Below are 27,691 nucleotides of genomic sequence, written 5' to 3'. Positions count from 1 at the left end.
AACATTGCTGCATCACCTGGCTGTATGATGTTTGAGGCCCAGCCTTGGCAGTGGGACTTATCTCTGACCCTGCCAGGGACTCGACCTTGGGCAAGTAACAAGGTGTCTCTGAGTCCCCAGTGACTTTTACTATGACAGGTTGTAGATCAGTTTCCAGTCGGCGTCGGTGGAAGAAGGTGGCTTAGTGGATGGGGTTCTGGACCTGGGATTCAAATATGGCCATTTCCCAGCTGTGTGACTCTGGGCAAGTCATTTAACCTCTCTGCCTCAGTTTCCTTATCTATAAAAGGAAGATAATAATAAGAGCTGCCTCCTGAACTTATGAGATCAAATTAAATAACATGTAAACTGTTTGATAAACTTTAAAATGCTATGTAAATATGAGCTACAATCCTGGCCTCAGTCTTATGTAGAATTGAATCTTAAACTTAAGATAAACTTATTAAATTGATCTTAAACTGGTGTCCGTGTAGTTTACAATCTTTGTTTTACAAAGAGCTTTCTTCATAGCTCTATGCATTTGGTGTTGATTAAACCCAGGTCTGGCCCAGCAGTGTACAGGCTGTTTTATTTGATGTCTGTAAGCAATATATTAGAGAACTAATCTCAATTTTTTTTCATAAATCAAGCCTCAAGTGAAAATATGCTTTACCAAAGTCCTGTCAGGATGTGCTACCGCAATCTAGTACCATACAGGGACATAGAAAGTTTTTCCTTTTAGATCAGGAGCTATAGGAGCTTTTACGGGGCAGAAGGGTGAAGGCCTGGTACCTAGACAGGGTCAGGATCAGCCTGAGAAAGTGGTCCCCTCAGGCAAGGCTGCATTGACTCAGGAAACCAGATGTCTGGAAGGATGACAGTGCCCTTACAGAAGTAAAGAAGTTAAAGAAGTTCAAAGTTTTGGATTTGGAGAGAAGTGGGGAAGATTGAATCATGTTTTGAATACGCTAAGTTTTAGAAGCATAACCAGCAGATAACTGAATTTGGGGGAAGAGTTCTGGGAAATGCATATAAGGGCTGGATACATGGATTAGGAGGGGTCACTTCAGTAGAGGTGATAATCAGACATATGAGAGTGGATGACATCACCGAAAGAGAGTATAGAAAGAATAGGAAAAAATCTTAGGACAGACTTTTTAGGGACAGTTATACTTAGGAATTCATTAAGGGAAGACTGTGAGCCAGCAGAAGATATTAAGAAAAATACAGTTAAGCACAATGAAATCACAAAAAAGGCGATGTCATTAGGCATGGGAAGTGAAAGTACTGAGTAAGGAGGATAGAATAAGTAATAATAATGATTGAGTGAGTAAACAATATGTGGGGAAAATGTAAAAAAAAAAAAAAAAAAAAAAAAGGCTAAAAACCTCCCCTCGAATTTAGCAGTTAAGATTTTATCATTCAGTCCATTCTTGGTCCTGGAGAACAAGTCTTGAAACAGAAGTTTGCTTCTCTCTTTTTTGTGGAGAAGTGAAAGATGTCAGGGGTTTAAGGTTGTATGTGCTAGCTGGGTCACATTGTCAGTCAGTTTTATTATTTTTCTTTGTAACAAGAAAGGGTTTGATATGGGAATGGAATATGTCAGAAAATGAGTGAATGCAAAAACCAAAAAGCATTGAAAAAACAAACAAAAAGAGGTCAATGGGGACCTTTACAAGTGTGTTCTTGTTATTGTGGTGAGGTCAGAAGCCAGATTACATGCTGTGTTGGGGAGTGATAAAGAAGGAGATGTAAAGTCAAGGAAAGAGATATTGTGATAAATTCTAGAGAGAGCAAAGTTAGAGGGAAGGTTGAAGATCGGGGAGGGAGAATTATCAGTTGGGGCAGACCTCCAGATAAGATGGGAAGGAGAAGGCTCAAGGGCATGGTGCAAGGAGTCCGCTTAGATTAAGAAGAACCAACTCATCCTCTGAGATAAGAAGATGATGGGGGAAGTATACAGATTTTGAAGTATGGAGGATGGGAAAGTTCTCAGTGGGTGTCCTCAATCTTAGTAAAATAAATGACATCATCTGATGGGGAAGTATGGTGGTAGGCTAGTTGGTAGTAGGGAAAAGGACAAGAAAAATTTGAATACTCTTTTGTGGGAATGTGATAGAAATAGTCTATCAGAGATGAATAAATGAGTTTTCATGCACTGATGAGGAAGTGTAGACAAATGGACAGGTTTCAGTAATGAAGTTATTCATGTTATCTGTAATGATTTCCAACAAAGTTTCAACTGGCTTTGGAATAAGAAAAAGCTAGTGATAATACCTAGTATTTATATAGTACTTTAAATCTGCAAAGTGCTTTAATTATATTATCCCATTTGATTCTCAGAACAATCCTGTAAGATAAGTGCTACTATCCCATTTTATAGTTGAAGAAACTGAGGCATGAAAATTACCCATGCATATATTTTGTAAATAAAAAGCATTATTTAATTTTTAAAAATTTAAAATCTAAATTTAAAAAATAAAATTAAAAAAATTTGTCTCATCTAAAAAAGAAAAAAGAAAAAGAAATTGGCAAATAGAGTTTAAATGACTTGCCCAGGATTCTCACAGCTAGTAAGTACCTAAGATGGAATTTGAACTGGGATCTTCCTGACTCCAAGACTAACACTTTATCCACCAAGCCATCAAACTACCTTTTCTTCTTTCTATATTTTAAAAAAGTTTATATAACATAAGGATTATTTGTTTAACTGCTTGCTAGAATTCACTTGTAAATTCAGTGGGATCTGATGTTTCACCTCCCCTTCCCTTGTTCTACAGTGAGTTAATTTAATTTTTCTTCCTGAGGTCTGGTTATTTATTTTGTTTGTTTCCTACTTTGTTAGCTTTTTTTTTTTTTTTTTTTTTTTTTTGGTAGATTCCCTCATTTCAGTTAGGTTTTCAATTTTGTTACCTTATAATTTGGTGTGATAGTTGGAGAATTTTAAAGATTTATTCTCCATTTGTGACTTCCTACTTTTTATTTTTGTTTTGTTAAATTTTTTCGCTGGTCAACTTTGGTTTAGGGAAGTTACTTAGTCTTCACCATTCCCAGTGTCCTTTTGTCTGAAGTTACATATTAAGTAAATTAGAAAGTAGTGAAATATTGTGCCATTGTCCTTTTAAATCCTCCCCTAAGCTAGTGTCCCTTGGACCTTAAAGGAGGGCTGGTCATGGCCAAGTCTAACCATGCCATTCTGTTACTCAATAAAGGCCAGTGTTTCTCTGTTGTAATTAGAATCAAATATAAACTCCATTGCTTAACATTTAAATTCCTTCATGACTTTGCCCTCTAGCTGTATTATATGTTACTGCACTTTACACACTGATGGCACTCCTTGGCATTCCTCACCAGGATACACACAGTCTCCTCGCAGTCTCTGTCCTGTGTCCAGAATGCACTGTAACCCTTCCCCAGTCTCTTAGCCCTGTTTCCTTTAAAACTCAGATCAAGCACCACCTTCTACAACAAGTGCCTCCTCGCTCCTCCCAAACTCCTTATGTTTATTTTTATGTATGTAACACTGTGTTTTGGGGTGTCATTGTTAAAGGTACATTTGGCTGAAATGTATTTATTATGCTCCTTTCCTCGAACCACCTTTTTTTCTGGCAATTTAATCAGCTATACCCTCAGCAATCTAAATCTATGTGTTCCTCTTTTGATTCCCTCTTTCACTGCTTTATGGAATTAAAAGTATAATCTCAGTAGCACAGAGCCCCCAGTTCAGAACATTCCTAATATTTAGCCATAGGTTTATCTCTTCCCTAATTTAAATTTATAATTATTTCTAGCTGATCCCCTGACCTTTTTACAATTGTAGCAAAGATTCAGGTTACCAGAAACATACAGGGTAAAATCAATCAGTAAACACTTATTAAGTATTTATCATGTTCCCTACACTATGCTAAGTACAATGGGGATATAAAGAAAGTGCAAAAACAGTCTTTGCTGAGGAAGAGTATATAACAGCATTTATTAAAAGACAAGTACTGGAAGAAGTTGGAGAAAGAACAGGTCTTTTCTTGGAAATTTCCTCGGTCTTTGGAGAGGTACAGGTACAATTGATAGTTTCAGCCTGAGATACCTGTAAGTGCCAGTGACCCTCCTGCATTTCTCCCTTCACTGTTGCAGCTCAATCCACCTTTTCTTTTTCTTTTTCCTTTTGCCTATTGTTTCTGTGCTGCAGATTCTTCTTTCTCATCTCCTGATGTCTCCTTTCTTCCTCTGAACCTCTGAATCTCCTTCATGCTGTGTGTTTCTTTAAGAACTTCAGGTTTTAAACCCTGCTGGTTCAAATGTTTTGATAGTCCCATGTCTCTCCCAAGCCCCCAGAGGCCCAACACTAGTGCTGATTTCTGAGACCAGGAGACCACTTCTGTACAAAGCCATCCTCCTCCCTTCAGGTAGCTGTGGACTGAGTATAAACTAGATCTGGACCCCACCTTTGGGCTCTTCCCAGTCTGAGACAAGCAGTGACGCAGGCACACATGGATGGACAGATAAATACAGGACACATATGTGCAGGGCAGAAAGGCTACACAGATGTGTACATTGTCACCATTTTGCAAGTGGGAAGGTTGAGACTTGTGATGGTTGAGTAGCTAGATCAATATTAAACAGTTATTGATTGCGGGAACTAAAATTCTAATCCGGGTTCTAGATTATCTGAGTGCCCTTTCTATTATTCTCCTCTGTTTTCCATTTATTAATACTAGCTAAATATTAATAGTGATTGATAGACGTAGGCCCATAACACATTCAAGCAGCTCTAACTCAGAAGAGGGATTAGATTTGTTCTGCTTGGGCCCCAAAGAAAGAAATAGGAATAGGTTGAAATTACAGGGAGGTGGATTTTGACTTGAGGAAAACTCTTTAACAATGACAGCTGGCCAAAAATGCAGTAAGCTGCTTTAGCGGAGAGGGATTTCTCCATTACTCAAAATTATCAAGCTGGATGACTGTTTGTTGAGAATGTTATAGAAGAGATTTCTTCTCAGGTACAAGTTGGACCAAATGTGGCCTCTGAGCTCCTTTTAAGTCCTGAGGGTCTGTCTTTACACACCTGGAGAGGGAGGTATTTCAGGAATCTGTGTTTGGGGTAATGGGGCAGGGGAGACCATAATGACAGAAGTTGGGGACCCAGGCATTCCTGCGCCTTTGATTGGTTTGTCCAGCCAAAGTGAATTGAATGGATGCTATGTGTGGGGCCCAGGGAGAGGACCGGGACCATGTGTGACTTTGTGCCTTCCTCCTCCATTCAGAGCACCTCAGTGCCCATTTTGTCCAGTTTCTTTTGGATGTTGTTGAGGATGGTCTGCCCTCAGATACAACTGACCAGTTGCCTGACCTCTTTGTCAATCTGCTTCTGGCCTTCAATCTGCACATTCCAGGTGAGGGGAGTCTCCATCACCCCCAGGGGCTTAGAAAACTCCCATTTTATGAATGAGAGATGAGCCTTCCCTCTTTTAAAGGAGCCCGTGAGGCCTTATACACTCAGTGAAGGCCTAATTAAGTTGGGGAGATAGTCCCTAGAGGGAGGAGGGAAAGTTCCAGGACATGACCTCCCATCATCCTGGATTCCTCCCAGCCAGTCTCTCTGAGCCGGTTTTATTTCAGATCCAGAAAATAATGTCATCATGACCACTGTCAGCAAACGTTCAAATGTCAAGATCTTCACAGAGAAGCTGTTGTTGCTGCTGAACAGAGGGGGTAAGGTGGAGGGGAGGGGAGGGCCTGCAAGGTCTTGGGAGCAGGTGCTGGGGATTCTGGAGGGAAATGCTTTTTCTCTGCCCTCACTCCCCTTGCTCCAGGGCTCATGGGGTGCTAGGGGATGTAAAAAAGGGAAAGTGCCTGGAAGGGGAGGGAAGTGGACCTTTAGATGGTGACCAAGGCCTGTAAAGAAGGAAGCAATACTCAGATGGGACTCTGTCCTGCCTCCACTCTCACCCCCGTCTCCAGATGACCCCGTGCGCGTCTTTAAGCACCAGCCACAGCCCTCTCACTCGGTCCTCAAGTTCCTGCAGGATGTGTTTGCATCCCGGGAGACGGCTTCCATCTTTTATCACACGGACATGATGGCCTTGATTGACATCATTGTGCGGCATATCTCAGACTTATCACCTGGAGACAAGGTGGGCCCGGGGTTGGTTGCCCAAATGCTTCCTGTGAGGAGTTACGTGGACACACACAGAGACACCCCCCACACACACATACACACATACTCACAGACACACACTCAGACACAGACACACACACACTCAGACACACACACAGACACATACATACAGACATATACACACTGAGACACACACACAGATACACACACACACACTCAGACACACACACAGACACACACATACAGACATATACACACAGACACACAGACACACTCAGACACACACACACTCAGACACACACACAGACACACACATACAGACATACACTCAGACACACATACAGACATATACACACAGACACACACACACTGAGACACACACACAGACATACATATACACACAGACACACACACACTCAGACACACACATACACACACTGAGACACACACACAGGCACACACACACTCAGACACACACTGAGACACACACACAGACACACACACACTGAGACACTCACACACACACTGAGACACTCACACACACACTGAGACACACACACAGGCACACACACACTCAGACACACACACTGAGACACACACACAGACACACACATACAGACATATACACACAGACACACACATACAGACACACACACAGACACACACACACTGAGACACACACACAGACATACATATACACACAGACACACACACTCAGACACACACATACACACACTGAGACACACACACAGGCACACACACACTCAGACACACACACACACACACTGAGACACACACACAGACACACACACACTGAGACACTCATACACACACTGAGACACACACACAGGCACACACACACTCAGACACACACACACTGAGACACACACACACAGACACACACATACAGACATATACACACAGACACACACATACAGACACACACACACTGAGACACACACACAGACATACATATACACACACACAGACACACACTGAGACACTCACACACACACACTGAGACACACACACAGACACACACACACTCAGACACACACACACACATACAGACATATACACACAGACACACACATACAGACATATACACACAGACACACACACTGAGACACACACACAGACATACATATACACACAGACACACACACACTCAGACACACACATACACACACTGAGACACTCATACACACACTGAGACACTCATACACACACTGAGACACACACACAGGCACACACACACTCAGACACACACACACTCAGACACACACATACACACACTGAGACACACACACAGGCACACACACACTCAGACACACACACACACACTCAGACACACACACACACACTGAGACACACACACAGACACACACACACTGAGACACTCACACACACACTGAGACACACACACAGGCACACACACACTCAGACACACACACACACACTGAGACACACACACAGACACACACACACTGAGACACTCACACACACACTGAGACACACACACAGGCACACACACACTCAGACACACACACACACACTGAGACACACACACACTGAGACACTCACACACACACACACTGAGACACACACACAGACACACACACACACACATACAGACATATACACACAGACACAGACACACACACACACACACTGAGACACACAGACACAGACACACACTCTGCTGGGGTGGTAGTGGGAATCAGGCACCCTTGAAGACCAGCCAGTTCCCAGTACTTAAGGAGCTAAATTTATTGTCCCCAAGCCCAATATAGATGGAAGAGCTTGGGATTCCTCCCACCCTAGGGGCGGGCCTTGGGCTTCTTCCTCTGGAGTCCCCTGTGGTTTCCAGGTCCTTGTCTTAGATGATGGAGCTCGAGCATCCTCCCTCCCCCTCCCTCCAGCTGTTCCCCCTCCCCCCCCATTCAGAGGGTGATCCGACTCTGGCCTGCCTTCCTTCCCCAGCTGCGCATGCAGTACCTGACTCTGATGCACGGCCTCATCCGCTCCACCTCCTACCTGCAGCACAGCCACCGGCTGCCAGACCTGCGGGCCACCCTGAAGCGTATCCTGTCTGAAGAGGAGGGTGGGCTGCAGAGCCAGACTGACCAGACCATCGTCCGCCACATGTGCGAGGAATTCCCCGCTCTCCTCTGCCCGTCCACCAGCTAACCCTCGGCCCCCTACCTGCCTCTGCTCTTGGCCATCTTCCCCAACCCCAAGCCCCAGACTCCTACCCCTCAACATCCACTCTATGATCTGGAGACTTCCGGGTGAGGGGGCTCGCCGCCCTCACCTTAGGCCTTGGGGGCCCAGAACGTTTTACACCGAGATGCGGGATGGGGGGCATGACGCTGAGCCGGTCTCAACCGCCCCTTTCACCCCCCCCCAGAAGCAAAAAGCACTGGAAGCTGGGAAGGGCTGAGGCTCTGGATGATCTTTGATACCGGGGAGGAAGGGGAAGCAGAGAACGAACCACAAAGCATTGGAAACCCTGTGGTGTTGGGGAAGGTCCTGAGTGTTCCTTGGGGGGTGAGGGACTGACGCTCCCCCAAGGCTTGTCTTCCCTGTCTCTCCTCCCAGCCCTGCTTATTACCCGGCCCTGCTCACACTGCTCTTCTAGCCTGACCTTATTGAGGCTGCCTCAGTTACTCCCTGCCTACTCTTCTCACTCGCCTTCTTGCCTTAGCTTTGCCCCCTAGTCTGCAGGGCCCAGTTGTCCTCCCACACTCTCCCAGTGCCCCTTGGGATGGGGTCTAGCCCCACGTTGGGAAGGAGGCTAAGGAAAGGAGCGGACAGGCCCTCTGGTGGGCCGGGAGCCTCTGCCCCCCTGGTGTTCAGGGGTGCGTCGGAGCCCCGCTCCGTTCTGGGATGGCCTGACCAAATCGGGTTTTGTTTTCTCTGTAAAAAAAATGTACGAATGTTCAAAGGGACGTGTATTTTCTTAACTGCTTATAAGCATAGCCAGACTGGAAAATAGATGAATAAATCACTCACAAGCATCCCAGGTTGTGGGACCTTCTGGCCTGGTCTGCATCTGGGGAGTGAGAAGAAAGGGGGAGGGAGGAAAAAGGCCCCCCCCTGGACTGGAGTGTGAAACATAAAGTCAGAGAATTTACAATGGAAAGAAACCTATATGTTAGGCGTGTTTATTCTAGAAAGCTCATTTTATAGATGGGAAAATGGAGGCCTCCCAAAGGAAAGAGACTTTTCCAAGGTCACACAGCAGGGAACAAGATCAGAGCTGAATTTGGGTCTGACTCAATGCTCGTGCTTTACTTGGCACCTCCTTTGACAGTCAGGGGCTGCTGCAGTCCTCCTGGATCAGGGGAGACGTCCGGAGGCCCTAACTGTGACTTGTGTCGGGAGCAGTGAGCTCGGCCTGGGGAGCCTGTTTGTGTCTCCCAGTCACCCTTGGGAGTGTGGAGAAGAGGGTCAGCCTCAGACTCCCCTTCCCCATCTGGGGTAGGGGTGAGAAACAGGTTGGTCTTTAAATCCCACTTTCCTCCTGTCATATCTCCTTTCTCTCCAGCCCCTTTCTTTTCTGGCTATTGGTAGATGTCCTAAGCCTGTGAGGTGATATGAAGGGAACAGAGGGAGGGTGGGAGAGCAGGTGCAATGTCTCATAAACGAAGGTTTCTCTTTCCACAAACTGTCCAACTCCGTCTGCCCTGAAATCGGGACTGGTGTCCTCACCATTGCAGGTCAGATGATTCACTGGGAGACAAGTTCATGTGCTGGCTTGTCTGTCCCTACCCCCAGTGCATCACTAAAGGTTGGAGCTAAAATCCTGCAGTGTTAGAGCTGGATGGGACCTTAGAGGTAGTCTAAGCTTTTTCTTTTAAATAATAGAGGAAGAAACTAGTACAAAGGATGTGGCTTGTCTAGTTATATAAGTAATAAGTAAACAGATCCAATGTTCAAACCCAGATCATCTGACTCCAAACTCGAGTCTTTTTCCACCAGACTAAATAATTTCTCTGTGGGTGATATGATGGTGGAAAGTGATGTTTGGAGCAGAAGGTTCATTTTGCAGAAAGTGATGTTTGGAGCAGAAGGTTCATTTTGCAGCAACCCCTGATTCTCTGTGTGTGTGTGTGTGTGTGTGTGTGTGTGTATTTCTCTCTGTCTCTATAGCTCTGTCTGTGTGTGTGTCTCTCTGTCTCTATCTCTCTGTGTGTCTCCCTCTGTCTGCATCTCTCTCTGTGTCTGTGTGTGTGTCTGTTTATCTCTGCTCTGTGTATGTGTGTTTCTCTGTGACTGTTTCTCTCTGTGTGTCTCTATCTCTGTCTCTATGTCTCTGTATCTCTCTGTCTCTATTTGTCTCTCTCTGTGTCTCTGTATCTCTCTGTCTCTGTCTCTATCTCTCTGTGTCTGTCTTTGTGTCTCTCTCTGTGTCTCTGTATCTCTCTGTCTCTGTCTCTATCTCTGTGTCTGTCTTTGTGTCTCTCTCTGTGTCTCTGTATCTCTCTGTCTCTGTCTCTATCTCTCTGTGTCTGTCTTTGTGTCTCTCTCTGTGTCTCTGTATCTCTCTGTCTCTGTCTCTATCTCTCTGTGTCTGTCTTTGTGTCTCTCTCTGTGTCTCTGTATCTCTCTGTCGCTGTCTCTATCTCTCTGTGTCTGTGTGTCTCTCTCTGTGTCTCTGTATCTCTCTGTCTCTGTCTCTATTTCTCTGTCTCTATCTCTCTGTGTCTGTCTCTGTGTCCGTCTCTGTGTCTCTCTCTCCTCTCAAAGGCAGGGGCCTGGGCTGAGTGGAGTGGGGAGCACGCTGCTTCCTTGCCCATCTGCCTAACTTCCAGCCTCCCAGCCAGGATTTTAAAGTGGGCTCCGCTTTCTGAGCTGCCAGTAAAAGCCCACAAGACCAGCTTGTGCTCATCTATCCTGAGCTTGCCCTTTGTTATCTATGTGACCTTAGGCAAGTGGTTGGTTGTGCCTCAGTTTCCTTATCTGTAACAGGAAGGGTGCCTTGGGGAAGACGGCTACCTAGGGCACAACTCAATGCAATGAGGGGTACTTTTTCATCACTTTTACCAATACACATCTCTTCCCACTTTAAATATTTAAAATTGTTATTGATATATTTTATTTTATACTGCCAAACAACTTCACTTCTGGATATATCCCTCTCAGGGGCTGTCATTCCATATTTTTTTTAAAAATGGAGGTGAACTAACCAACATATCAGTGCAGCCAGGCAGCATGGGTGCTGTTTGCCCGTGGCCCCCTCCCAACAGAGGGGAGGAGATAAGTGGACATATCTGTAATGTCAGAAAAACTCCCACTTTTGTCATGGGCCTGAGGCGAAAGTGCCCATCGTCAGCCATGACAACCTATTACAGAGCACCACGGTGTGCAGGGCCTTGCGCTCAGTGCTCTGAAATGACACTGAACAGAGAGGGAACCTTATCTCCTACAGAGTCAGGCCCAGGGGCTGAGGAGGAGGGGAATGGGGCCTGCAGACTGCTGGGTGTGTTGCCGGATGAGAGCAAAGGAGACAGGCAGAAAGAAGGCCCTAAGAGAATCTGAGGAAGGGGGGCAGTATCCAGCTGGAGAGACTGGGGAAGACGTCATGGAGGAAGCGGTCATTGAGCCGAGCCCCGGAGAGAGAGTTCAAAAATCAGCAGGTGAAGGAGAGCTTTACTATGCGGTCAGTCTGCACAAAGGGAGGAGAAGCTAGGACAAGATTGGAGAACCCTATTGGACGCAACCTAACAAAAATGAATCCTTCATTTTGACTGGAGTAGATTGAGTCAAAACTGTATTTGAGGAGATTCTTGTGAAGGAAGCAGGGCAGGAGGAGCTCAGAGAACGACCAGCGGTCTAGTTAGGTTGCGATGTATGGTCTGTGAAAGGGAGTGATGTGAAATAAGGCTGTAGTTGGAGCCAGGTTGCTGGCTCCGATGCTGGGCTTTGGAGTCTGGTTTTTATTATAGAAGCAAAAGGGAGCCACGGATGTGCAAATGCTTTGTTTGAGTTCACTTGTAGTCAACACCTTCTGATTGTCACTTTTAGCCATATGTTATTCTAGGAGAACATCCAAACCTTCCACAACTTCATAATGGCAATATCTCCATTGTGAACGTGCAGCCTACATCTAGATTCTGGGGGTCCTTATCTTACCTCCCACTGGCACTGGCAAGTTGAGTTCCCTAGAGGGTGGCCAGCGACATCACCCCTTCAGAGGTTTTAAAGTAACCACAAAGGGTTGTGAAGTTTTCTCTAAGACTTGAGCCTCCATGGTGTGTGTTTTCCTCAAAATTAATTGCCAATTAGAGTTAGTCTTACCCTGACCCAGTGATTAGTGCTTCACTATCAATTTAACCAATTAACATAAATTAGCTTTTACAGAGTGATGTTTACTGAGAGAATAAAGCAAGAAAAGTTTTAAAAAACCAAATATCTTCTTAAACTGGGGACACACCTTCTCCTACCAAGGATTCTCAAACTACAGCGGGAGAGCCAGATGCAGTTGCTGAGGACATTTTTGCAGCCCGGGTTATGGCCTATGGGCTGAGGGGCGGAGACAGAGTGTGAGCTTTTGTGTTTACTATAGTCCCGCCCTCCCACAGTCTGAGGGACAGTGAACTGGCCCCTATTTAAAAAGTCTGAGGACTGCTAGACCAAAGCTTCTTAACCCAATGTATGTGACATAACTTGAGTGTAGGGGTGGAGAAATTATGATTTATTATCAGCAAATGTTTGACTTGTATGCCTTTTTCATATATCTGTATTCCTGGGGTTGTGTAAAAATTCCACAGGTAATAAGGGATTACAAGTGAAAAAAGGTTAAGAAGTCCTGTCCTATAATTCCTTGGTCCCTGGGGAGAGTTGTGCTCAAATTTAAAGTGCTTTCTACAAGTATGCAAATACTTCACCAAGTTCACACATAAATATGGCATAGCCCATGGATGTGTTGGGATTGGAAAGGGGACTCCAAAAGCTTGAGGTCACAGACTGGTGTCAAAGATACCTCAAAAGAATTTGCAGGCTTGAACCCATTTCCTAATCAAGGGGCAAAGTTTTATTGTAATTTTTCGCCATTACAAGCTAAGTTCCAAAAGAAATTAGCAAAGAAACAGGGGCAAGGAGATACATTTATCCTGCTTTCTATCATTGACATGCTAATTCAATGGCCCATGGGTAGGGCTGGAGAATAGTCTCTGGAATTTGATTCTCACTGATGAGTGTTCTGTTCAGAATCAGAATGTTGTTCTTAGATTGGGAGTATGGGAAGTCCCTGAGGCGGATTCCAAAACCAGAAGATTTAGGATTACTGACATTGTTAAAACAGAAACCCCCCTAAAATCAGAGGACCACAAAATTATTGTCCCCCCAGAAGCTATATTACTTCAGATGGAGTCACCCCAGAAAATAGCCTCAGAGATATTGGTTGGACCCATTCATGGCTGAGCTGAATCCTGTAGGTCTCTTCATAATGGGCTTGCTGCCAGAAAATTTTGGTATGGACTCCAGTTCTTGGACCTCTATTGGCATTCTCTTTGGATCTTTTGAAGTTCACCTAAAATAGGAAGGAATAGACACAAAAAAGACAGGAGTAGGAACAGGGCTGATGAACTCATGGTCTTTCTTCCCACCTCAAGGGTTATAACGTCCTCCTCCCTTGAACATAGGAAATTGAGAGACTTTCGTCCTCATTGCAGTGGCTTAGGTGAACATGGATGGCTCGATGGGCTTGGAATCCAGGAGATTCATCTTCATGAGTTCAAATCCAGTTCCAGATACTAACTGTGAGATCCTTGGCAAGTTATCTAACCTGTTTGCCTTAGTTTCCTCACCTGTAAAATGAGCTAGAGAAGGAAATGGCAAAACACTCCAGTGTCTTTGCCAAGAACATCCCCAAATGGCTCCATGAAGAGTTGGATATGACTGAGACAACTGAACAATTACATGCTCAGGTCTGCACTTTAAGAATATTGCTTTGACAAGTAAGAGGAGGATGGACTAGGACTGGGGAAAGATTTGTGTCAGTTTGATCATTAAGCAGACTCTCAAGATTGTCTAGGAGTAGGCAGTGTCATAGGAGAGAAGAGGGATATATATGAGAAATATTATAAAAATAGAATCAGCAGCTACTTGCTAGGGAAGGTGGGGCAGTAAGAAAATGAGAACCTGAGGATGACACTTAGGTTTCAAGCTTGATTGGGAGGATGGTGGTATTCTTATTTGTAATAATGAAGCTTAGAAGGGGGGAGGGTTTTGAGGAAAGACAATGAATTTAGTTTTGGAGGTGCTGAATTTGAGATCTTTGGGATATCTGCTTTGAAATGTTTGGGGGGAGAGAATTTGAGATTGGATAAGTGGATCTTATAATCATAAGCATAGAGTTGATCACTGAAATCATGGGAGCTGATGAAATCACCAAGTAAAATAATATAGAGGGAAAAGAGAAGAGGGCCCAGAACAGAGCCCTAAGATACTTACTTTATTGAGTATAACTTGGAGTAAGATCCAACAAAGGAGATTAATAAGGAGCAGTTAGTAGGAGAACCAGGAGAGAGTAGTCTTGTAGAATCCTAGAGAAGAGTGTGAAAAAAAAAAGAAAAGAAAAGAAAAGAAAAAGAGTGTTAATAAAGAACTTTTCTGCTTTCTATTTTGAGTGATCTCTGAGTAATCATTTTGGGTAAGAGTCTTTTACATCCCACACAAGAGTGTCAAGAAGAGGGTAATCAGTAATTTCAAAGGCTGCAGAGTGGTCTTGGTACCTTGTGCATAAATGTTTAATAAATGCTTGTGATTTGATGTAACTAGTTATTGCAAAAACTCCCCCCCCCCAATAGCAGTTTTCCTTATTATTGCTGATGTTTGTACAAAGGTTACCTGATTTCATTCCCTTTGGACATAATACTCACAGGTAAGAGTATGATTTCCTATGTGGATAGAGGAAGAGAAGAGAGAAAGGGAGGGAAGGAAGGAAGGAGCATCATTGTCCAACTGGAACTGACCAGTTGGGTTTCCAGTGAGGCAGCTACTACTACTTTTTTTTTTTAATTTTTTTTTTCCTGAGACAATTGGGGTTAAGTGACTTGCCCATAGTCACACAGTTAGGAAGTATTAAGTGTCTGAAGCCAAACTTGAACTCAGACCCTCCTGACTTCACTGTGCCACCTAGCTGCCCCACAGTTACTCCTTCTCACAGATTGTTGTTTTTTCTTCATTCTTGAAGAGAATCAATGACATCCAGAAGAATAAATTTTAATTGCTGAAACTCAAAAGATATCTTGGGGTTTACAGATTAGATTCCCTCCCTTCCCTACATTCTGTCATTTTAAAAATAACTGGCACCATGAACTAATTTGCCTCAAGTAGTTTCATTTATGATTTCTTGAAATACAGCACTAGAAAACCAGGTTTTGATAAAGCCCATTGGGATTCAAATGGAACTACTTGACCATGCCTTAAATACAAATCCTTCTGACTCTTACTGATTAGCTAACATTGGGTCCCAGCCCATCCTCCCTTGATCATAGTTTGGGCTTTGATGGCTCAGAGTGTAAATTAAAGCAGTCATTTCTGTTCTGGCCAGAAATCCTGAGGGTTTCCCCCTCCCAAACTGATTTTTTTTTTCTTAATAAGTAAACAAGGCCATTTTTTGGCCTCTTTAACTAGCCCTAATCACTGAGTGGGTGATGCCTCAGGTGGACTGAGATCTGGGAAAGGTTTAAGAAGCCCAGGGTCTTCCACTGCATCCTGGGCCATCTCCAGTCATCCTAATCTCTACTGGACCCAGATGTTGTGTTACACCCTGCCTCCCTTAAATCCAACTCACTTGTGAGTCAAGATATCACTTTCCTGTTGTCACTGAGCCTTTTTTAGAACAAAGGACACCATCTACTTTCATTTAATCAAGATTGTAATTTTGTCTTTCATGATCTCCACTATTCCTTAAATACATAAGGATTATACCCCTAGACTTAGTTGAGAAAAGTATTTCTTTTAATTCTCTAATTTTTCAGTGATGTGACCTTTTATATTTACTCATGTGTTCAAAGGCAAAGAATGGAATGTTGTATATTAAGAACAGTTATAAGGCTGGTTTAACTGGAATAAAAAGTGAGGGAAGTAGCATCACAAGCATTTTTGGAAACCCTAGAGCCATGCCTTCCCCATCTTGGGAAGTCAATTTTGTGGGCTCAAACATGGGACTTTACATTTTTAGATATAAAAATTCACCTTATTTAATTTAGCCTATCAGTATGTTTTTGGGAATTCTGACTCTTATCTAGGATGTTAACTCCCATTCTTGTTTGAAAATTTTATAAATATGATATGCCTTTATCCAAGTCATTGTGATAATAGTCAAGGGCCAAGAACAGTTCCTGCAAGCAAGCTACTAATTACTTTTCAAACCTCATCTCATTGAGAGGCTCAGGAAATTTCCCTTCTGTTGACAGAAAGTCAGATCTCTAAATTCCTGGATTTGGAATTAGCTGATAGGCAGCCCCTGAGACTAATACATGACAGTCCCCCTCAAACTTAACTCTCTTTTAGGAGAAATGGGGTAAACATGTCTCCCTTTGACATTCCACATTTGGGTAGCAGTAATTGTTAGGAAGTTTTACTTGATATCAAGTCTAAATCGGCTTCAGTAACTTTTATGAAAGTAGGTGGTGCACTGCTCCCCAAATCAGGAAAATCTGGATTTAAATCCAGCATCAGATGCATACTAACTCTGTACCTCTCGGTAGCCTCAGTCTCAATTTCTCTCATTGATAAAATGAAGATAAATAATAGCACTTAAGGCACAGGATTACCATGAAGACAAAATGAGATACTATTAGTAAAATGCCTTGCAAACCTTAAAACTACTATAAAAATGCTAACCACCATCACTATTTCCACAACTCGTTCTGCCCTCTAAGGTCAAACAGAACAAATCTATTTCTTCTTTTTAATACATTCTTTCAAATATTTGAAGATAATTATCTTTTTAAAAAATTTTTATTTGGGGAACTTTATTTGATAAAATGCTGCAAAAGTCAGTGTGGATTTCCATTTTTAATAGAGGTGATTTGTCAATGAAGATATAGAGAAAGTTTCCTTTGGATAAGACCATAAAACAAAGTGTCAAATAGAATAAAACTTATTTGTCAAGGTCAGCAGTTACATGGGAAAATGTCAAGTTTTTTTTTTTTTTTTTTTTTTTTTTTTTTTTATGCAGCATTGAGTTTTGTGTTTAATAGAAGATTGTGGTGTCTCTAGAGAAATCCTTAAAAACAAATATTTTAGGGAAAAACAGCTTAGGTTGTGATTAAGATACTTTGGGGAAACCTTTAGGTTTTCTCTCATCTTTTAAGTATAACATATTTTAAACCTACTGTGTACTATATTTTAACATTGCAAATAAGTATCATAGCATTTAGATGTCTGCAAAGGGACATAGCCAAAATATGTCACCTGAAAATAAAGAAAATAACTATGTAGAACAGGCTGATGCTGAAAATACTCATATTTTTGGACATCTAATCTTAGCTGGAACCTTTCATAAGAATGTTCATTTCGGACAGAACCAGCTACATCCAGAAAAGGAACACTGGGAAATGAATGTAAACTGTTATTTTTACCTTCTGAATCCAATTCTTCCTGTGCAACAAAAAATTCGCTTCTACACACATATAATGTATCTAGAATATACTGTAATATATTTAACATATATAAGACTGCTTGCCATCTGGGGGAGGGGGTTGGGGGAGGAAGGGAAAAAATCTGAATAGAAGTAAGTGCAAGGGATAATGTTGTAAAAAATTACCCATGCATATGTACTGTCAAAAAATGTTATAATTATAAAATAAAATAAAAAATTAAAAAAAAAAAAAAAAAAAAAAAAAAAAAAAAAAGAATGTTCATTTCTACCACTCATCAACAAAGGGCCAATAAATGAATCGAAACATGGGGAGCCACTCCCCTCAGCCAGCTATGATTTTTAATCTTGTGCTGTTACCACAGAATAAGGCCCAGGGGCAAGATATTGAAGCCTGTATCTCCAATAGCTACCTGAGAGCCGACCTCTCCTTCCCCCCCCCTCTACAACTTTTGTTAAAAAAAAAAATAGTATGGCATCCCCAAACTTTAAATGGCAAAGAATTCCTTTTTAAGACTTTGCCTAGATGCTTATTTGAATAGACTAAGCAAAAACCTAGACTAGACTAGAAAACTAAACAAAGTTTGTAGAAGAAACTTTTATTTGCTAGTGGCCAATTGAGGGGTGATCAGAAAACAGTACATTTAAAAACAGAGAGCAAGCTAAAGACAGCTGTGTTCATCTGAAAGAGACTTTGGAGAGATTTCCCTCCAAGTCCCTCATTTTACGGATGGAGTGGGGTAAACATTTGTATCGTACCTACAATTTGCAGGAACTATGCTAATAACCTTTACAAACATTACTTAATTTGCTCTTCATAAGAATTCTGTTGTTAACAGCAGTTTATAATTACAGAAACTGAAGCAGTATTAAGTGACTTAGCTAGGGTCACATAAGTGGCTGAGGTCAATTCTGAACTAAGGTCTTGGTTTCAAGTGCTGGAATCACTGGGATCACCAACTGCTTCTGTTAAGAGCTGATGAGAAAACTAAGGTCAAGGTTGGGTCCAAGGTAAAAATCACACAGCATTAACAGAATCAGAATTCAAATCTATAGCCTTTGATTTCAAATCCAGTATTCTTTTCATTATTTCATACTCCTCCTTGGATGGTGACTACATCCATCATTGGTCATTACAATAATACAAACTGTTATGCTGTCTTTTAGTGTTAGTTTTGTTTACATTATTGTACTTCCTGTATCTGTTGTTCTCTTATGTTTACTTTGATCCTTGAGTATAAGAACTGTTTTTCATTTTTTGTCTTTGTATCATCAACATCAATATCAGTATCTGGAATACAGAAAATGTTCAACAAATCCTCATTGAATTGAATTTTGTTATAAGTCATCTGCTAGATTGTTACCTTTTCCCCCCACTTTATTTGTATTTGAGTGATCTTTTTGTAATTTAATGTTTTATTTTTACCAATTATATGTTTTAACATTTTTTTTTCAAATTTTTGAGTTCCAAATTCTCTCTTCCTCCTCTCCTGCAACATAGGAAAAGCAAGCATTTTATATAGGTTATACATGTGTAATCATGCAAACACATTTCCATATATGTTATGCATCAAAAGAAAAAAAAAAAGAAAAAGAAAAATGAATAAAGTAAAGTATCTTTGATCTCCAGGTCTATCTCTGGAGTTTCACAGCCCCTTTCTAGATTGTGATCTTATTGATAATCAGCTTGTAGGATGCTGGCTCTTGGGTGTGCCTTGAAATCTGGGCAATTTTATCTTAGTTTTCTTATAATTTGTGTTATTCCCTTCCTTCTTAAACCTCCTACTTCTGTGGCTAAGTGGCAAGTCTGCTTCCCGATAGCAGAGGAAGTCAGAACCATGTGTATCTATACATGGCTCAGAACCCTGTGTATGTGTGTTGGAAGGACTTGAAACCTGAGCATTTGGGACCTTGGAGAAAGTAAGAGCAGTGCATACCAGGAAAAGGGGGTCAAAGATCTATGAGTTTGTAAAGAAGGACCCAGAACTGTGCATGTCTGGGGTAGTGATTGGACCTTGTGGATATTCAGATAAAAAGGTTCGGGGCTGGCTCTATTTCAGGGAAAAACTGTTAAGAGTTGTGTGTGTGTGGAGAAGAGGCAGAGTTGTGTATGTTAGGGAATCAAATCAAGAAGCATATATTAAGCTTCTTGAGGAGCCAGAATGATGTCCCCTTAAAGTAAAGTTGGGGGCTGGGGAATTGAAGTGGTTTGTTCGAAAAGGGGATGCATAGTTAAGGGGCCAGAATAATGATTGCTTAGAGGGAAATTGAAAGTGGGATGAGCCATGGGGGAAAGTTTGGAAGACTTTGAGGTTATGTGCATTAAAAGGGGAGTCTATAGCTATGCATGTTTGAGGAAGAGAAAGTATTCATGAATCTGAGCCAAGCATTTGGAGGAGAGAGGAAGCTTTGGGTGACTGTTAAGGAGGTCAGAGTTATGTATATCTGATCAGGGGCAAGGATTGAAGGCAATGGGGATTGAGCATAGGCAGCTCAGTTATAGCAGTAGGTAGGAGTGGAATTTAAAAGCAAATGATTTTATTTCAAAACCAAATGGCCTTTATTCTATATTAGTCCATGTCTCAAGTGCTAACCCATAGCTTTTGTCCATATGGAGATAAGACGCAAACATATCAGTAATGTAGAAGTTGATACATGATAATGTAATATAATCAGAGGTACTTATCATTCCATGAATCAAGACTCAAGGGACTATGGGAGTGATTAGGGTGATTAGAAAGTGAGATTTTAAGTTTGGCATTACTACCACTACCATCACTAATGCTAGTGCTATGGGACTAAGATGTAAAAAAATATTAAGTATATATACTAAGTGGCAGGCACTATCTTGAATGTTTGGGATACAAGACCAAAAAAAAAAAAAAAGTGAAAAAACTTCTATTCTCAATGAACTTACATTTGTATACTGGAAGGCAATACAACATGTACATATATAAGTATATTCAGAGTAAACATTTTCAAATAAATGCAAAATAGAGAAGGTATCAGAAATTAGGGACTGCACTTAAGAATAGTTTTGGTGTAAAAAGAGATGCTTAAGTGAATTCTTGAAGGGAGTGAGAGATTTTTAAAATAACTACCACAAAGGTAGCGTGATGAGTCAATAATGAAGACAGAGATGACCCTAGATGCAAGGAATCCTGGGTTGAAAAGCTGCTCTGACACTTACTGGATATATGGCCCTCCCCAAGTCATTTAACTTCTCAATTCTCCCAGACAGCTTTCTAGGACTATACATTTCAGAATAGGTGGTGATCTGCTTCAATAGAGGAAATAACACACAAAAATGAAATAAATCCCTGATAAGGCCAAAGTCCCCATTTACTTAGCATCTTATAATTTACAAAGCATTGTCCTTAAAGCAACTTTTTGAGAAGACAGTGCAGCTATTATTCCCCATTTAACTCGGGGGTAAATTAAGATTCAGAAAGATTTGTCTGGTGCTGCACAGCTAGTTAAAAACTTGATTTGAACCTAAGTCCTTTAGAATCAAAATCCAATTTTCCCCCCAAATACATCAGGAAAAGGAAGAATCCGACTTGTGTCAAGAATAGAATCTTACTACACTTTAACTGAGGCGGAGAACCTTCACGCAGTGCTTTTCTTCCCCACACTCAACGTAGGCAACCACTAGACTGGCCTTCGGGAGGTCCCAGAGAGTAGCCAACGCCCAGTGGGAATACAGGTCCTAGCTCTTTATCCCCGCCCATACCTTCCCCAACCCCGGAGGTGGAGGTAGGAACACGAGCCGAGCCTCTGATTGGCTGGCGATGATGTCATAGGTACCACAGCCCGACTGCCAAGAGCCCTGTGGGGAGGGGAGCCAAGGCCTCAGGATTCCCGGATCGCATCCCTAGATCCAGGAACAGGATTACCTCCTCCACCCTTTCCCGGAGTCCAGACCTCTGGCACCCTCCCAGCCTTTGAGTCTAGCTTTTTTCCGCCCAGTATCTGCACCCTAAATTGCTTCAGAGCGACTCAAGCTGGCTCCGGGCTAGCGGAAGTCTAAACCTTCTGGCCGTCGCCTCCTTCCCTCTAAGTCCTGAAGACAAAGAGGCGAGCGCCTCTGGGGGGCGGGGTCTCTCCTGGTGCTAATGAAACAATGTATTTCTGATTGGAACTTTGGATATCGACCTTCTCTTCTGTTTGCGCTTCCGCTCTTTAGCCCACCGGCTACGGATGGTGCCAAGAGCAGGCTGGATCTGGGAGGAGGGGGACTGTACCATTAGCCCTCACCAATGGGATTAGAGAGCGGAGGGTTATCCTAGTGCTTTGTGTACCTTTAAGAGTTAAAGGAGGAAGCTCAGATCACTGTACTTGCGGCAGCCTCTTTCTGGCCAGCCCTCCCAAGCCCGCGCATCCTAAGTGCTGTTTACCCAACCTGCCACTGGGAGGCCGCAGGCTTTTCAGCCGCTTCAGCGCTCCTGTCAAAATCCCAGGCTTCACTCCGAACTCTCCAAACCCAACCCTAACTTGACTGGGAAGAATGGGTGTAGCAGATCTCTGGCAGACTCTGGGAACTTTTAGGCTGTCAGCGTCCAGAAAGTAGGGACTAATCTGCTGTTGACTTAGTTCAATGCCCAAGACCGCGCCCCAAAGGTGCCCCGCCCCACGTGGTGAAGTGGTCCATTTTGGAGAGTTTCACCCTTCCCTCGGATTACACCCTTCAAAACTTTGTGGTTACTTATCTTATATTTCCGTGCATTTGGGGATGGGAGACACATGAGGAGACGGAGAAAGTAGAGAGGGCAGAGGACGTTTCTGTCCCCCTTTTTTCCTCTGGGATGGAAATTGCCCCTCTTCTAATTCACACTTTTCCCTTCATTATTTAAAGAGGTCTTTCCCGCTCTGTACTGAATGAGAAAATCCTTGTACCTATTCCCGTTGCCCTTATAACATTCCCAGTGGAAATTCTTCGAAAGACAGACGTTATGCCCTCTTCCACGCTCCAACTTTAGATGGAGGTAACCGGACTCTACAGACGCGGTGAGCTGGGCTGGAGGGTTATGGACACTAGCCCTACTGAGACTATGGGAAGGTGGAGTCTAGGGACGAGAACTAAAGGTGCCGGAGCAAAGTTCGCCAGGAGGGAAACTGAAGCTGCGTAAGTTGGAAGTAGTGGGTGGGAGGCGGGTGACAGAGAAAGCGGAAGAAGGCGGGTCGTGAGGGATTCAAACCAAACCAAACAGGTCCATTCAGCACCATAGCCAGCGCTAATGCCCTCAACCAAGATGGCGGCAGAAGGATCTGGTGCACAGGTTGCCATGCGCGGCGGGCCGTACCACCGGGCGTCGGGGATCGGGGCGGGGGCGGAGCGGACCATCGGGGCTACCGGGAGCCATGTTGGAGCTGCGGGAGGCGGCGGCGGCGGCGGCGGCGGCGGCGGCGGCGGGGATGCTGTGGCGGGGGCAACTGGGGCCAGGGCAGTGGGCTCGGGCTGCACCGGCAGCGGAGTAGATGGTGCCCGAGGGGCGGCGGGGGCGGGGGCGTGGAGCGACAGGGTGGGGGTCAGGGGACTGGGGTGGGGGCCCGGGCGGCGGCGGAGGCGGCGGGGGCCGGGGCAGTGGGGTGGGCCCGGAGCTGGGGAGAGGGACGGGGGCAGCGGAGGCCAGGCCGGTGGGCTGGGGGCCATGGCGGAGCGGCCGCCTTACAGGGGGCTCCAGAACCGGCCGCGGCTATTGCTGCTGCTCCTGTTCCTCCTCCTCTCTTTGTTCCCTCTCAGCCTGGAGGAGCCGGGGGGCAGCAGCGACGAAGGCCGCGGCCTCGGGACCCGAGGAGAAGCGGCCAAGGGATCCGGGGAACAGGGCGTTCATGGAACCTTAGCTCTTTGTCCCGAGATTCGTGGAGCCCCAGAGGCTGTTGGCGATGGCGGTGTCGCCTCCCCCCGGAACCCTACAACCCCGGAGGGACAGCGGCCTGGGGAGGGAGTGAGGTCTGGTTCAGGAACTAGAAGCGGTGGCTATGTCATCTCAGGGCTCCCCCGGAGTGCCCGGGAGGTCTTGGGTCTGCGTCACATAGAACAGGGTCCTCAGCCCAGGGAAGGGTCCCCGGGGACAGGCTCCAGGGAGGAGCGGCCAGCAGGACCAGGATCTGGCCCATTGCTCTGCTGGGCTCAGGAGGTCTTATCCTGCGGGAAGCCGGGTCCAGGGCGCTGTCTGGCGTCTAGGGGTCAGTCCCTGGGGCCCTTGGCCTCCGGGCGGGGAGGCCTGCCCCTCGTTGGTAGTGTCTCTGCGGCTCTTCCCTCCAGGCTCCGCTTTCCCAGAGCTTCCGAGCCGGGTCAGAAAGTGCATAAAGGCGGCCTGGAGCGGCTGGGGACGGTCCAGGCTGTGAGCTGTGGCAGCGAAGCATCCCGGCTGCGGCGAGTTGGCGAGCCGGCTTCAGCACCACGAGCGGTGGGGACAGCTCCCGAGACCGTTGCCCAGCGCAGGCGCCTCCGCCAGCGCAGCTTGCTCTGCTGTGCGCCCCCCAGCGTTTCCCGTGCTCGTTCCAGACGTGCAGCAAACCGCCATCCTCACTTTCCCCAGTACAATTACCAAGCTCTGGTGGCGGAGAACCAAGCCCCCGGCACTTCCGTGTTGAGCGTTGCGGCCCAGGACCCGGACGCTGGGGAGGCGGGCAGGTTGGTCTACTCCATGGCGGCGCTCATGAACAGCCGCTCCCTGGAACTGTTCCGCATTGATGCGGCCAGTGGCCTGATTAGCACTGCGGAGCCACTGGACCGCGAGAGCATGGACCTGCACTACTTCCGAGTGACAGCTCTGGATCACGGCTCTCCGCGCTTGTCCGCCACCACCATGGTAGCTGTCACGGTGACTGATCGCAACGATCATTCACCCGTATTCGAGCAGGCGGAATACCGGGAGACCATTCGGGAGAATGTGGAGGAGGGGTACCCCATCCTGCAGCTGCGAGCCACTGACGGCGATGCGGCCGCAAACGCCAACATCCGCTACCGCTTTGTGGACCCACCTGCTGCACAAGCAGTCTTTGAGATTGACCCTCGCTCGGGCCTCATCACCACCAGCGGTAGAGTGGACAGAGAGCAGAAGGAAAACTATGAGCTGGCTGTGGAGGCCAGTGACCAGGGCGGGGAGCCGGGGCCGCGCTCTGCCACCGTGCGCGTGCATATCACTGTCCTAGATGAGAATGACAATGCCCCCCAGTTCAGTGAGAAACGATACCTGGCCCAAGTAAGGGAGGATGTGCGTCCACATACGGAGGTGCTACGGGTTACTGCCACGGACCTGGACAAGGACACTAATGCCCTGGTCCATTACAATATCATCAGTGGCAACAGCAGAGGTCACTTTGCCATTGACAGCCTCACGGGGGAGATCCAGGTAGTAGCCCCACTAGACTTTGAAGTAGAGAGAGAGTATGCCTTGAGGATCAGAGCTCAGGATTCTGGGAGGCCGCCTTTGTCCAACAACACTGGCCTAGCCAGTATTCAGGTGGTGGACATCAATGATCATGCTCCTATCTTTGTCAGCACCCCCTTCCAGGTGTCTGTACTAGAAAATGCCCCTCTGGGCCACTCAGTTATTCACATTCAAGCCGTGGATGCTGACCATGGGGAGAATGCCCGGCTAGAATACAAACTGACTGGCATGGCCCTGGACACACCCTTTGTAGTCAACAGTGCCACAGGCTGGATTACAGTGAGTGGGCCCCTGGACCGGGAATCTGTAGAGCATTACTTTTTTGGGGTGGAGGCCCTGGACCATGGTTCACCCCCACTTTCTGCCTCAGCTAGTGTTACTATTACTGTCATGGATGTGAATGACAATCGACCAGAGTTCACCCAGAAGGAGTACCACCTCCGACTGAATGAGGATGCAGCTGTGGGTACCAGTGTCCTAAGTGTGACTGCCGTAGATCGGGATATCAACAGTGCTATCAGCTACCAGATCACCGGGGGCAATACCCGGAACCGTTTTGCTATCAGCACACAGGGAGGTATGGGACTGGTCACATTGGCCTTGCCATTAGACTATAAGCAGGAAAGGTACTACAAGCTGATAGTGACCGCTTCAGACCGTACCCTCCATGACAACTGCTATGTGCATATCAACATCACAGATGCCAATACTCACCGGCCAGTCTTCCAGAGTGCCCACTATTCAGTCAGTGTGAATGAGGACAGGCCTGTGGGCAGCACAGTTGTGGTCATCAGTGCCACAGATGATGATGTGGGTGAAAATGCTCGAATCACCTACCTCTTGGAGGACAACCTTCCCCAGTTTCGAATTGATGTGGACTCTGGAGCCATTACATTGCAGGCTGAGCTAGACTATGAGGACCAGGTGACTTATACACTCGCCATAACAGCCAAGGACAATGGTATCCCCCAGAAGGCTGATACCACCTATGTAGAGATCATGGTCAATGATGTGAATGACAATGCCCCCCAATTTGTGGCCTCTTACTACCCTGGGGTCATTTCTGAAGATGCTCCTCCTTTCACCAGTGTGTTGCAGATTTCAGCCACTGACCGGGATGCCCATGCCAATGGCCGGGTCCAGTACACCTTCCAGAATGGTGAGGATGGCGATGGTGATTTCACTATTGAACCTACCTCAGGTATTGTCCGAACAGTACGGCGGCTAGATCGGGAGAGTGTTCCTGTGTACGAACTGACTGCCTATGCCGTGGACCGGGGTGTTCCCCCTCTTAGAACCCCTGTTAATATTCAAGTGACTGTCCAGGATGTTAATGACAATGCCCCGGTTTTCCCAGCTGAAGAGTTTGAGGTCAGGGTGAAGGAGAACAGCATAGTAGGTTCAGTAGTGGCCCAGATTACTGCAATTGACCCTGATGAGGGTCCTAATGCCCAGGTCATGTATCAGATTGTAGAGGGTAACATCCCAGAACTCTTCCAGATGGACATCTTCTCCGGAGAGCTGACAACTCTCATTGACCTGGACTACGAGGTTCGACCTGAGTATGTGATTGTGGTGCAAGCAACTTCAGCTCCCCTGGTCAGCAGGGCCACCGTCCATATCCGTCTCATTGACCAGAATGACAATAGTCCTGTCCTCAAGAACTTCCAAATTCTTTTCAATAACTATGTATCCAACCGGTCCAATACTTTTCCATCTGGTATCATTGGGAGGATCCCCGCCTATGACCCTGATGTCTCCGACCGCCTTTTTTACACCTTTGAGCGAGGCAATGAACTAGAGCTGCTTGTAGTAAACCAGACAAGCGGGGAACTTCGTCTCAGCCGGAAGTTGGATAATAATCGTCCACTGGTGGCTTCCATGCTTGTGACAGTCACAGGTAAAAGGCTCAGTTATGCTCATGGGGAGGGAAATGGCAAAAAGCCTTTGCAGAGTGGGCTCTGGAGAAGGAAGGCAGGGTTAGACTTAGCCTCAGGCTTTTCTTCTCTTTTAGGGTACTGACTCAGAAAGCCATTGGTATAGCAGGGTTTGCCATCCAGACAGTCTAGATCAGTGGTCATTAGAATTATAGAATTATAAAAATTATAGTATTATGCTATATGGAATTGAAAAAGACAGAAATTATCTAAAAGAACTTGGAATCAGGAGACCTGGGTTCAAACCCTGATTCTGGCTCTTATTATTGATAAGCCCCACAGTCTGTTTGTAATAGTTGCTCCTTGATTAAGTTAAATGGTGTAGGGATGGGAGATTTGTACAAGGAGTAGTAGAAAAATCAACATTACCTTGCCTGTTTTAATCTAGTTACAGCCTCTCTGCCATCAACTCCCACATGGTTTGGGAGTTGGGCTTCTCTAAGAAAGGAGCTGTTTCCTGGTTTAATGTAGTAGGAGTATGGGTGGAGGAGGGAGGGAAAGACTGGGCTTGGAATCACAAAACTTCTATCTGAATTCTGGGTCTTTCCCTCCTTCACTAGCAGTGTAAAGGTGAGTACAGAGTTATCGACACTTTCTTTCTCTGAGTTATAATTTCATCATTTTTAAAATGAGTTGGTCAGAT

The 27,691-nt window shown here is 45.1% G+C and overlaps 2 protein-coding genes and 1 long non-coding RNA gene across 3 annotated transcripts in view; 2 read left to right on the top strand and 1 right to left on the bottom strand.

Annotated features, from left to right (window-relative positions):
- The window catches only part of NCKIPSD (NCK interacting protein with SH3 domain), a 31,869-nt gene extending 22,755 nt beyond the window's left edge, over positions 1–9,114 (top strand). Inside the window, exons 10-13 of the mRNA XM_074283209.1 lie at positions 5,241–5,369; positions 5,596–5,688; positions 5,938–6,110; positions 8,078–9,114. Coding sequence (XP_074139310.1) covers positions 5,241–5,369; positions 5,596–5,688; positions 5,938–6,110; positions 8,078–8,284 — 602 coding nt within the window. The 3' untranslated portion in view covers positions 8,285–9,114. The remainder of the gene's footprint in view (positions 1–5,240; positions 5,370–5,595; positions 5,689–5,937; positions 6,111–8,077) is intronic.
- A 4,415-nt stretch (positions 9,115–13,529) lies between these two features.
- On the bottom strand, positions 13,530–22,716 carry LOC141551504 (uncharacterized). The gene is made up of 3 exons (XR_012484886.1): positions 22,608–22,716; positions 14,555–14,646; positions 13,530–13,631 (listed from the first exon to the last, which is right to left on the bottom strand). It is a non-coding gene; the product is annotated as an uncharacterized LOC141551504 (long non-coding RNA).
- A 616-nt stretch (positions 22,717–23,332) lies between these two features.
- Positions 23,333–27,691, top strand: part of CELSR3 (cadherin EGF LAG seven-pass G-type receptor 3) — a 40,960-nt gene continuing 36,601 nt past the window's right edge. Inside the window, 1 exon segment of the mRNA XM_074283199.1 lies at positions 23,333–27,011. Within this exon segment, the coding sequence (XP_074139300.1) occupies positions 23,363–27,011 (3,649 nt within the window). The 5' untranslated portion in view covers positions 23,333–23,362.

The sequence above is a fragment of the Sminthopsis crassicaudata genome, chromosome 1 (genome assembly GCF_048593235.1).
Source record: "Sminthopsis crassicaudata isolate SCR6 chromosome 1, ASM4859323v1, whole genome shotgun sequence".
NCBI lineage: Eukaryota > Metazoa > Chordata > Mammalia > Dasyuromorphia > Dasyuridae > Sminthopsis > Sminthopsis crassicaudata.
This window is presented reverse-complemented; position numbering and strand designations above follow the sequence as displayed.